Source organism: Amphiprion ocellaris, chromosome 11 (genome assembly GCF_022539595.1).
Source record: "Amphiprion ocellaris isolate individual 3 ecotype Okinawa chromosome 11, ASM2253959v1, whole genome shotgun sequence".
NCBI classification, from domain to species: domain Eukaryota; kingdom Metazoa; phylum Chordata; class Actinopteri; family Pomacentridae; genus Amphiprion; species Amphiprion ocellaris.
Genome location: NC_072776.1, coordinates 24,776,535 through 24,789,395, shown reverse-complemented (window position 1 = coordinate 24,789,395; position 12,861 = coordinate 24,776,535). Strand labels below are relative to the sequence as shown.

At 37.2% G+C, this 12,861-nt stretch overlaps 1 protein-coding gene and 1 long non-coding RNA gene across 2 annotated transcripts in view; one reads left to right on the top strand and one right to left on the bottom strand.

The window, feature by feature from the left end:
- si:dkey-91i10.3 (cytochrome P450) overlaps positions 1–12,861 on the top strand; it is a 38,012-nt gene that overhangs the window by 14,415 nt on the left and 10,736 nt on the right. Inside the window, exons 4-8 of the mRNA XM_055015399.1 lie at positions 3,240–3,437; positions 5,026–5,189; positions 9,341–9,507; positions 10,111–10,192; positions 10,305–10,511. Of these exons, the coding sequence (XP_054871374.1) occupies positions 3,240–3,437; positions 5,026–5,189; positions 9,341–9,507; positions 10,111–10,192; positions 10,305–10,511 (818 nt within the window). The remainder of the gene's footprint in view (positions 1–3,239; positions 3,438–5,025; positions 5,190–9,340; positions 9,508–10,110; positions 10,193–10,304; positions 10,512–12,861) is intronic.
- LOC118470607 (uncharacterized) overlaps positions 5,183–12,861 on the bottom strand; it is a 28,138-nt gene continuing 20,459 nt past the window's right edge. The window contains exon 3 of the long non-coding RNA XR_008603258.1: positions 5,183–6,655. This is a non-coding gene — a long non-coding RNA (uncharacterized LOC118470607). The remainder of the gene's footprint in view (positions 6,656–12,861) is intronic.

The window sequence follows — 12,861 nt, the reverse complement described above, 5'->3', positions numbered from 1 at the left end:
TTGACCAGCTTTTGAGCATTTTTAACCTGACAAAAAGTACTTTGCTTGTTATGGCAATGATGCGTTGCCTCGGCAACAGCATTTTATGAATCCTCAAAATCTTCACACTGTGGCATCGTCAAGGTGGGAAGACTGAGCTGTCCAATTTCTAGAATGATATGACAAAGTTTCGGGCAATGGTACGTGCAAATGTAATGACAAAAACTTGTTATTGCCAATACGTGGCGCTATGAGTATTTCTAATGTGTTCAGACCCCGTCTGGTGTTCATCATGTGAAGTTTGGTCCAGATTGGATCATATGCAGCTGAGATATATATCGTTCATTTTTCATGGCGAACCACTGAAATTCGTCGCGCCGCCACAGACAAGCCCTTTGACGAGTCACCATTTTCTCTGGGAATCATCATCAACATGTTCAGGCTTATGCCATCACATTTGAGGTGAATATGATCAACTGGCTAAGAATAGTACATCAAAGTGTAAAACATGTCTATTTCCTGATACCACAAGGTGGCACTGTGATTGTGAATGCATATAACCACATGGATGTCATCATGGCAGGACTCTGATCATACATGTAAAGTTTCAGACAGATTGGAGCATGTTCAGGAAAGTTAGACAGCACTTCCTGTTTCACACGGCAAAGGATCAATATTTTTGGGAGTCGCCATGGCCACGCCCTTTAACTGTTGGAGCATTTTGATAACTTTCCATCAGGACGGACTGTTGCATATACTGGCCAAATTTGAGGTCTCTCGGACTTACCCCCGATGAGTTATTAATCTCAAAAAATTTCACAGCTAATTCAAAATGGCTGACTTCCTGTTGGGTTTACAGTATGGCCGTAATTGACTTTTTTGTGTGTCTGATGTGCTGCATATGTCCACCTAATATCGTAGCTGTAGATGAAACGTCCTGCCAGTTTGGCTAATGACCACATTTTCAATTTTGCAGGGGGCGCTATGGAGCCATTTTGGTACACACATGCACAACTTCCATAAAATATCAAATTTTTCGCTGGTCCTGATGTGTGTACAAAATTTTGCGCGTTTGAATAATTTGAGGCCCTCAAAAGTCCAATTGAAAAGACCGCCAAAGAAATAATAACAACAAGAATTGGTAGGTTGAAATTAGATATCTGCTAGACAGAGCCAGGTTGGCTGGCTTCCTCTATTTCCAGTTTTTGCACTAAACTATGCCAACCAGTATAGTTTAGTACATGTATCATATGTGGCATTGGTCCTCTCATCACATTTTTCCAAAATGTCCATTGACTCCCAGAAAATCAAGCAGTTTCCTTGAGTTTCTTGGGGTTTTTTTTTTTTTTTTTTGCTTCTGTCACCTTTTTACTCACTGTGGGCTCTTTTTTTTACTGCATTATAAAGTCCTGCATCTTTATGCAAGCAGTATATTCATGGCTAGAAGTAGAGAGAACTCAATAATCAATTCGGTGCAGCACAACAGTGTTAATGCCATAAACAAAAATAAAAAAAGGTGGTGGTGGGGAGTTTCTTTAACTATTTATTTTACAAAATAAGTAAATGAAAAAATGCAGTCGGCACGTACAGCTTCTCCATTTTATTTCCAGTTTTGAGGAAAAAATTGTGGGCCATTATGCCAAAACATTTTTCTACGTATATTTTAATTGCTGTCATATTTTTCTCCTGTTTACTCTGTGTAAGCACAATCTGCAGTTCAGCTGCAAAGTCCCTGAATTATTGTGACACGAGTGTTGGTGATAGCTGAGTCACTAATGACTTCCGAGAGACCTGAAGGAGCACAGATTCTTTTTTTTACAGAATCTGGTTAATACAAACATACTATTTTTCACGTTTTTAAATTGAACATTGGAATTTTAAGCTTAGATTTGGTTAAGTTTTCCAGTGGAACGGATAAATAGTTCAAGGACTGCCAGAAAGATGCAAATTAGACAATTCTTTCAGTTTTTTACAGCTTCTAGCTCTGATAAATAGCACAATTATGGCTATTTTTTCAAAAAAGATATTAAACCTTTCAAACCCACCAGTGAGTTTGGAGTGTTAAACACCAGCAAACTTATCAAATTATTAATTTACTTTCAACCTGTTACAGTTTTACATCAAGAAACTGATGTCACACATGAACAATGAGCTACTGCACATGGTCACACTGTTCCACTCACTTTGAGTTTTAGATGCTTTTTTCCTGTCTTTATGGTTTAGAGAACACTCTTTCTTGTATCAGTTTGAAAATGCATGCATCAAACCAGGTTCATGAAAAAGTTTAGAGTGGAACTTTGAGCTAAGGCAAAGTGTTTTAACATTTAACAGCTGGAGTGAATATGTATTTCAGATAGTTGTAATTTAATTTAAAGTCAAAAGGAACATTAGAACAGAAAGATCTTCGTCATTTTTTGTAGGACAAATGCTGACACTTTTGCTAATTATGTGTGTGGGGTTTTTTATTGCAGATCTTCTACAGTTCAGTTGTAGGCATCCATGCAGCTCTTCAGCTGAATTATGATGAGCTCTAATTCTAGTTTCAGATGTCTACAGTTCTTTAATTGCCCTCAATTTAAGGTGTTGTCCTTCGTAGATATCTCAAATTAAGTTTAACTAGTCAGAAAGTGTAGATATCTCAAATGAGAAATCTGTCTTGTTCAATTCTAATTACAGATATCTTAAGTTGACTTTTGGCTCAGTGAAATGTTGCAGATAGCTGTACTTACATCAGAAATTCTGTGGAAGAAGCTGGTGGCACTGCAACTCTAACCAAATATTGTGAGCTGTTTTATTGAAATGTCAAAGCCTCCTGAGGAAAAAGTTCTAGTAAATTGCAACCACAAATCTCTAATTAACGAATCTCTCATTCCCGCAGATTCCTCACTAATAAGCTCTGCATTTTCTTGCTTTGCTGAAACCAATATCTAATTGAAAGCCGCCTATGTGCAGCATCATGCACAACGATTCAGCCTAGTCATAGTGACGGTAGTATGATCCAAGTATGGTCAAACTCATTAAATGACAGCATACTCACTGAAATGGAGAAAAGTAAGCAAGTTTTCACTTTGGTTTTAGTTTATTCAACTCTACTGGCCCTGATCAAGTGTTTAGGAAAAGTCTCCTTCAAGTGTTCAGCCAAAAATCTCCCCGAAGTTCAGCCATGCTTCATCTCATGTCTACAAATTATCACTAGTTTTTATTTTTAAGCCGTTAAAGCCAAGCATTCGTGGTAAAATCATTCTGTTTTGTAACTACAGGGATCTGTTCGGTGCTGTTTGAGAGCCGTATGGGCTGCATGGAGGAGGAGGTGCCGGAGGAAACCCAGAAGTTCATCATCTCCGTGGGGGAGATGTTTCATCTCTCCCAGATCGTCGTTCTCTTCCCCCAGTCCATGTGGCCCCGCCTGCCTTTCTGGAAGAAGTTTGTCGCGACCTGGGATCATCTCTTCAAAGTCGGTAAGCACATAAACTTCACCCAGCGATTAAAAGTGTAGCGTGTTTCATCTCATTTCAGCATGTCACAGATATAAAGTCATAAATCAGTCTATCTATCTATCTATCTATCTATCTATCTATCTATCTATCTATCTATCTATCTATCTATCTATCTATCTATCTATCTATCTATCTATCTATCTATCTATCTATCTATCTATCTATCTATCTATATGCAATTTTTAAGATTTGTTTCCATACTTGTCTCCTCTGTTCTGTGTGAACATGTCCTGTAGTTCGCCTGAAAATTCTGAATTTTCATTACATGACTGTTGGTTACAGCTGAGTTAATGTGCTGAGGAGCTCAGAATATATATATTATATATATATATATATATATATATATATATATATATATATATATATATATATATATATAAAAACAAAATATATAATTTTTTATTTATTTTTTTTTTACAGAATCTGTTTTCTACAAACACTTTTTGTGAAAATTTTAAACCTGACGTAGAAAAAATTATTTGAATGAAATATCACAATTTTAATCTTAGATTTGTAAAAAAGAAATGTTAATTTTGTTAAGTCTCAGATAATTCATTCAAGGACTGTCAGAAACTGGAAAATCCAATAATTTGTGTGTGTGTGTGTGTGTGTGTGTGTGTGTGTGTGTGTGTGTGTGTGTGTGTGTGTGTGTGTGTGTGTGTGTGTGTGTGTGTGTTTTTAAACAAATCTGGCTGAAATTGCATAATTTTCGCCATTAAAAACGAAGAAGATAGCAGCCTTTCAAACCGGCACTGACATACTGCATCAATTAAAACATTTAAGGACAACATTATGAGCACTTTAAACAAAATTTTCTGGGAAAGATGATGTAATATTAAGAGGTAAATTACAATCTTATTGTGTACTTTGTTAGTTTCAAGTTTTAAATGTCTGATTATTAGTTTTTACGCTGAAAATGAAAGAAAAAAAACAGAAAAAATAATCCATATATCTAAAACTGTATAGCATGCTTTTGCAAATGACTGTCAAAAATGCAAATTATACATAAATTGTAGTTAAGAGGCTAAGATATGCAAACACAGTTCTAAGTAAACAAGACAGAGATTCAGTTGTGGATGTGTTGAAGTTTAATATTCGGTTCACTTGACTCTTGATAAACAGATATTTGGAGGTAATCCTGCTTGATAAAGAAATTAAATCATAACAAGCTGTGAATATTTTTGTAACCTAAAATAAAAAAGATAAGCAAAATACACTTGAATAACTTTTGGACTTTCTTTCTAAACTGTTACTTGTCACGTGTCAGTGTTTTCTCTGACTGATTGTGGCCCAACAAGGTTACTGAAGCTCAGAAACCATTTATCAGGCTGCAACATCAAATAATTACAAGGTCAACAAATTGTGGTGATTCTCTCAGAGGATGAAGTCCATCAGACAGCTGTCATCCTGCTGTTGTTTTTCCTAGTCAGTGTCTGAATAAAATCCTTTACTGAGCCTCTCTGTCCCCATCTAGTTGGCAAAACTGTCAGATCTGCAGTTTAGTTGTTCTCTAGTAGAAATGAATGAATTTTCCTCTCCTGTCCCACAGCTGAAGATTTGGTGCTGAAGAAAATGGAGGAGATCCATCGGAACGTGCAGCTGGACCGGAATGTTGAAGGAGCGTATCTCACACATCTGCTGCTCAGTGACCAGATGACGGTGACAGAGATCCTGGGCAGCATGACCGAACTTCTGCTGGCAGGAGTCGATACAGTGAGTGTTTCCAGACTTTGTCCATTATAGCATTAAAGAATATATTTTTTGTAACTTATAGCCTTAAAGAATGTGTGTTGTGCAAGTTCTACCATTTAATAATGTGATTTTTGTAAGTTATAAGCTTAAATAATGTGTTTTCTGCAACTTATAACCTTAAAGAACATATTTTCTGTAAGTTACACCCTTAAATAATGTGTTTTTTGCAAGGTATAGCCTTAAAGAATGTATTTTCTGCAAATTATAGCTCTAAAGAATGTATTTTCTTCAAGTTATAGGCTTAAAGAATGTTTTTTCCTGCAAGTTATATCCTTAAAGAAGATATTTTCTGCAAGTTGTAGCCTTAAAGAATATATTTTCTGCAACTTATAGGCCTAAAGAATGTATTTTCTGAAAGTTATAGCCCTAAACAATGTATTTTCTGAAATTTAAAGCATTAAATATTAAGTTTTCTGCAAGTTATAGCCTTAAATAATATGTTTTCTGTAAGTTATAGCCTCAAATAATGTGTTTTCTGCAGGTTACAGCCTTAAAGAATATATTTTCTGCAAGTTATAGCTTAAAAGAATATATTTTCTGTGAGTTATTGCCCTAAATAATATGTTTTCTGCAAGTTATGGCCCTAAAGAATACATTTTCTGCAAATTATGGCCTTAATGAATATATTTCCTGCAACTCATAGCCCAAAACAATGTTGTTTCTGCAAGTTATAGCCTTAAATAATGCATTTTCTGCAAGTTATAGCCTTAAAGAATATATTTTACATAGGTTATAGTGCTAAACAATGTATATTCTGCAAGTTCCAGCCTCAAATAATGTTTTTTTTCCCTTCAAGTTATAGCCTTATAGAATGGATTTTCTGTAAGTTATAGCCTTAAACACTGTATTTTCTGTAAGTGATGCATGCACAAGGTGTCTATGTAATTTAAAAGACAGACCACAGTAGCACAAAACTCACATCTTCCCCTAATACATATACAAGAGCAAAAAAGAAAAAAAATAAATCTCTAATTTCTCTTCTCTCAGACTTCCACCAGCCAAATGTATGTTACAATGTATAACATAAATAAAAGCAAAATCAGTTTGTGTGCAGCATTCATATTTACAAAGCAAACACCTGAGTTCCTAGTAAAGAGCACAATAGAAAACAAAAAAAAACCACATTTTCTTATCATTCAGACATTCAAACAAATCCACTTTTCTTTCCCCATGCTGACAAAAACATTCCAGGCATCAGTGAAAGCACATAAATTATCTGCAACATAATTTTCAGAATCATATAACTTTTTAAAAGTTTTTTTTTTGCCTTTATTATCTAATAATAGTGCTTTTATCTAATAACAGTGTTTACGGCATTAGTTAGCAGCTCAGGAAACACACAGACCAATTACGTACGAGTTCAGCCATCCCACGGGACGCTACTCAGCCAATGAAGTCTCTGCATTCAGCTGCTAAACATCACAGCTCTGCATTCAGAAAACAGTTGAGAGGTGAGAGACAGACAAAAAAGGAAATGAATAAAGCGACACCGAGAGGGAAATAGTCCTGCACATGCTGACCATGTTTGGCTCAACATACAGCTGGAGGCACCTTTCTCAACTATGAACATAACAAACATGACAAAACTGAATATGGTTCCAGACTGACCGATGAGCTCCAAATGTGTTTGAGAATGACCCTGACACCATTCAGACCATAATACACAATTCAAAAAGTAGTGGCAGGGCAAACTGCAGCTCAGTTCTCCCATTAAGCAGCATGGGATATAAGGGGAGTAACAAGACAGGGAAAAAATGTTAAAGTGTTCAATTGTTTACATTTTTTGAGATTTAGGTATTGTTAAAGATGTATATAAGCTGGTTTGGGTTGTTCAGTCATTATTTTTTCAAGTTCTGCACTTAATTTTAAGATGTACAGTTATATCAAAAGTCATTTGTTAGTAAATGTCAAAATGTTTTTGAACCGTACTGAATTTATTTGATTTGATGGTCAGCTATTGATTACATGCACAGGCTAATAAAACTTCTAGGTTACATCAACATATAACCTTTGCTTTAATACATTTTCTCTGACTGGACCACTTTGAATTTTAGTTGAATACCCTTGCCATAGAGGAAACTGTGACATTAGAAGTGACTTTGTGACCATTGTAGAACTCCAGTGTAAATAGTGTTAAAAGACCTATAGAACTGTAAAAATTGTAGGACTAAATGCAGTGAGACATTGAAGAAAAAGTAAGTTAACTTTTCATTAAATTAACTTATTCATTACAATCTAGTCTTCTGTAATTCTATGCATGTTTTTCCATTCTAAATCACCTCTATTTTACTGAAAACCTCTCGGCTCAAGGTGGGGCTGCGCCCCCCTGGACCCCCCCTGAAGATTGTATACCGAACATTTTCAGCTGAAATCAAAATTTGCTGTTGCCATGCCTGATTCTATCTAACAACCTCTTTGTACATGGCACTGTTGTAGTTATCAGTGTTATATCATCCATATAAGCTCTAACTGGTGGAAGATGCATTCCATTCTGCCGTCTTTGTCCACCTACAACCCACTTGGAAGCCCGGATAAGTAACTCCATAACCATTGTGAAAGCTTCTGGCGAAACTGTACATTCTGCATAATACCAACCTCCAATCTATGCCAGCCTGTTGGAAAATCTCCAGTACTTGCACATAATCTGATGTCCTGGAAATATGCTTTCACCAGGTCACCAACCATCACTGGCACTTTAAAGTAGCGAAAGGAACTCCAAATAAGGCTATGCGGCACTGACCCGAACACATTAGCCAAATCTAAAAATACAACATTCAAATCTCCCCTCTCCCTCTTAGCTGTCTGAATCTGATGTCAAATCATGCTAGTATGCTCCAAGCACCCACAAAATTCCGGTATCCCTGCCTTCTGCACTGTAGAATTTATCAGACCATTCCTCATTAAGTAACGAGCCAACCTCTGGGCTACAATACTGAAGAAAATCTTTCCCTTAACATTTAAGAGAGAAATCATCCGAAACTGGCTAAGGTCTGATGACTCCTTCTCCTTAGAGATGAAAACACCTCCTTCCCTATGCCATGCTCTTGGGATGCTTTTTTTCTCCCAGACTATTCTCAGATATCTTCACAGTATCCTTAAGATGCCAGGTGCACTCTTGTAGACCCTGTAGGGGCAGACAAAGCCTTTGCAGGCCTGACCACTTCCACAACTTCTCCCCATCTCGGTAGGCTAACATCCATCTCCTGACCTACTTCCTCCAGTGGTGGCATGTCAGGTGGAAGACCTATGTTCCTGTTCTCCTCTGAATCTGAATAAATCAACCTCAAATACCCTTCAACCTCTGACTTTGCTGCCTTAAGTTACCCTCCTTTTTCCTGAATAAACATGCTCTTCACAAACGTAAAAGGGTTCCTAAAAAATGTTAACTTTGCACGTTCTTTCTTCTTTCTGCTCTCACTAAGGTGTTCTGCCCTTCTGAGTACTGCTTTCCTGCTTCTCAGTTCCTCCTGCAACACATTAATTCCCTCCCTTTCTTCTTCTGATGCCTTCCTCCACTGCTTCCTTAACTGCCTCCTTTACTATCCTGTCTATTTCTCTTTGGTGCCTAGACCTGCCTACTTGCACCCTCTCACCTCTGCTTTTAACAAGAACCAGAAATCTCTGTAGACCATCAGAATAGATTACATCTTCCATCTTTTCTAATCTTGCCACCGTATCTCCTCTAAGCCTGCTTAATATGCCTGATAAATCTCTATTAACTGCCTCCCACTCTTTACTATCATTTGCCCTTGGGCACCTAATTCTAGCCTTCTGCTCCTTAACTGGCCTGTTGACCTCATCATCAACTACATCCCCTCTTTGTACCTCCTCCTCCCATGGGATAGTGTTATTGATATCCTGCGAACCGTGGGTTTCTACCTGTCGCTGGACTTCATCTGACTGACTCGACTGACTTCTCAAGAAATACCGGTCGATGCGGCCATTATAATAGATTTAGCAATATAGGTGGTATTTAGGGAAAGTTTTATATAGTTACAAGATATTAAATAGTATGAGTGATTTAAATATCTGTTTTGCCACATTTCAACTTTCCCCTGTGTTTCTGTATTGTTGATTATATACATGCCAGTTTACGCTCCTCTCTGTTGCAGACCTCCAACACTATCTCCTGGTCTTTGTACAACTTGGCAAAGGAGCCAGAGATCCAAGAACAGTTGTACCAGGAAGTGATCGGAGTTTGTCCCGGACACAAAGTGCCAAACAGCAGTGACATCGCTCAGATGCCGTATCTGAAGGCCGTTATCAGAGAGACACTGCGGTGAGAGAGATTCTTCCAGTTTTCACCAAGGGAACAATCGTCACCAGGAATTAGTTTGGTTGTTTACACTGTGTTTGAGCTGATTGAAAGAGTGTAAAATCTCCTGAAGTACAAGAGATGAATGAAAATCCTGAAATCTCCTCTTGTTTAGCAAGATTTCTTCTGTCATACACAATAGATTCACCTATCAGTTAAAGGAATATGTTAGCATTTTGGTAAATTTATTCACCTTTTTAGGCAGAGCTGGACAATAAGATCGATACTTGGGAGCTAAACTTGCAGATAGTTAGCTTAGCTTAGTATAGGAACGTGTGTCTATCTGATTACACAGAAAGCGGAGAGTAAAAACATGAAAAACCTGCAGATATAATGCTGCTAAATGTACCGTTTTAAAATATTCCCTGTATGCTGTTGCACCTCAACTGTTCAGGTGGTTTCATGCATAGTTGATTTAGATCAAAGATTTTTTTTTCAAAAGGAGACAAGCAAGACAAATAAACTGTCTATGTACCAACTCAACATGAAAGCATTTGCAAGTGGTGCGATTATTAACTGTTTTTGTGTCATGAAATTGTGTTGACTCCTGCTGTGTGCTTTCACCAGGTTGTATCCGGTGGTACCAGGAAACGCCAGAGTCACTGTAGACAATGAGATCGTGGTTGGAGATCATCTCTTCCCAAAAAAGGTGAGACAGAAGACAAGACAGTCGTGGCCAATTTTGGGTCAAGACACCACAAAGAGCTTCAGTAAAAAGACAAAAACAAGACAAAAACCTCATTGTGGTGTTTTTTGTCTAGACGCTGTTCCACTTGTGCCATTACGCTGTTTCATACGATGAGAACACCTTCCCGGACCCCCACGCCTTCCAGCCTCAGCGCTGGCTCCGAGGACTGGAGGATAAATCCAAACAGCATCCATTCGGATCAGTGCCATTCGGGTTTGGGGTCCGAGCATGTTTAGGTCGACGGGTGGCCGAGCTGGAGATGTATCTCCTCCTGTCCAGGGTAAGAACTTCTGCTCCCGAACAGCAAAATTATACCATAAAATCCAAGCAGTGTCAACACTGCTTGGATTTTGAGTCATGTCATGTTATTTCACAGGAAATTAGGTTGTATAATGTGGTTAATTTCAATCTTAGGTGCTTTTTTTTTTTTTTTGAAAAAAAAAGATCATAAATTATGGATGTTTAAAATGATGTCTGTGAAATTTAACATTTCTATGTCAAACACTTCCTGAGAGGATTTTAAAAAATTTGCCCTTTGACCCACTTTCAGTACTTTTTTGTCACATGCTGAAACTTGAGACTGTGACTGAACAACAATATCTCTGGAGAAACATTTTTGCAACTGTAGAACTCTGTTCTACTTGGATCTACCATTGCGTCTGGTTTTTCTGGTACAACTTCTCATATGTGCTTAATCAGCTATGAAAATTAGATGAAAAGCTTTTTTTTCCCATTTTTGTGATCAGGTATTTCATTTTATTTATTTATTTTTTATTTATTTTTCAAGAATGTGCTGAAAGTGGGCCAAAGGACATTGTTATTTATTTTTTTTAAATTCTCTTTATTGAGGTTCATATTTCTGTGCAGGACCAAAAACATATAAAATGGAACCTTATTTCCCACGTTTTTTTAACAACTGAACAAATATGAACATACAGCAGGTATAAGAAGAAAATAAATAAATGTTAAAAATGCTAATAAACTAATTAAACAATAATAGTAGTATTAATAATAATAATAATAATAATAATAATAATAATAATAATAATAATAATAATAACAAAATAATAATAATAATGAAATAAATACAAACACAAACAGAAACACCAGAAGTTCACCCCTCTACACCACCAGAGTGTCAATGTTTCTTAAATTGACCAGAGTACTACTGACTTATTAGAACAGGGTCCAGACTAAAACGCGTCCATAATAGCCACATTGTCCAGAATGGGTCGCCATATCTTAATAAATCCTTCAATATTGTCATGAAGGGTATAGGTCAGCTTTTCCAGAGGAAGTATTCTCAGGACCTCCTTATACCAATCCTCCACTGTAGGGCTGTCCTTTGATATCCAGAGTTTGAGGATTGTCTTTCTTGCTATATATAGGAGAATTTCAGTCAGTTTAGCATTATGTTTGTCCCTAGCCTTGTCCACTTTCGCTGCCAAGATACACTGAAATGGGGTGAGCTCCAAATCATATCCCATGAAAGTAGTAACTTCTTCCTTCACTTCAGACCAGAAATTTTGTATTTTACATTTCCAAACCATGTGTGTGTATGTAGCAATTTCCGAATTACATTTAATACAGTGAGGAGAGCCTAGGCCCAGCCTGCTCCTCAGCAGTGGTGTACAATGGAGTCTGTGTAATATTTTGAATTGTGTCTCTTTGTCTGTATTACAGCTCAGAATTCGAAATGTGTCTTTTATAATTGAAGTCCACACATTCTCTTCTATTTGTTCCCCTATATCGGTCTGCCACTGCTTTCTGATGTCAGTAGAGTAGTTAAAATTTAAGCCAAAGGTTTTGTAAACATGAGAAATAAATCTTTTTGGCATGGGTTGTATTAGAAGGTCTTCCAGAAATGTCGTATTGGGAGCATGTACATTTTTAGGTATATAGTGTCTTATTTGTAAATAGCGGAAAAAGTGAGACTGTAATAAAGAATATTTACTTTTCAGGGCTTCAAATGACTCCATTGTACCTCCCTCCTACGAGGGAGGTTGACAAGCCGGTCCAAGCCCCTTTCCTGCCAAAATTTGTACACAGCATCATGACATGATGGAACAAAATCTGGGTTTTTCCATATTGGGGCCAGAAGAGAAAAATGATTTTTAAGTTTGAAACAGGCCATAATTTTGTTCCATGTGTTCAACGTATTCCTGACAATGAAATTGTTTTGGACCTTCAATTTTACCTTCTTGTAGGTTACAAAAGGGCAGTCTTTTAGTGTCAGGAGGCCACAGTTCCAAGACTCCATGTCAATCCATGTATTTGTAGCGTCCGGATTCACCCATTCATATATATAGTGCATCTGTGCAGCCCAGTAATAAAGTCGTACATTAGGGGCTCCCAACCCCCCTTGATCCTTATCTCTCTGAAGTTTACTAATTTTCATTCTTACCTTTTTTCCCTGCCAAATGAATTGTGTAAACATTTTATCCAAATTTGCAAACCAGCTATTAGGAATGGAATTTGGCAGCATCTGCAGTGGATACATCAACCTAGGTAATATATTCATTTTCAGCACACTGATCCTGCCCAACCAAGAAACAGGTAAACTTCTCCATCTATCCAAGTCATCCTTGATGTGTGTTACGATTGGTCGTAGGTTTAATTTAATCAGTTTT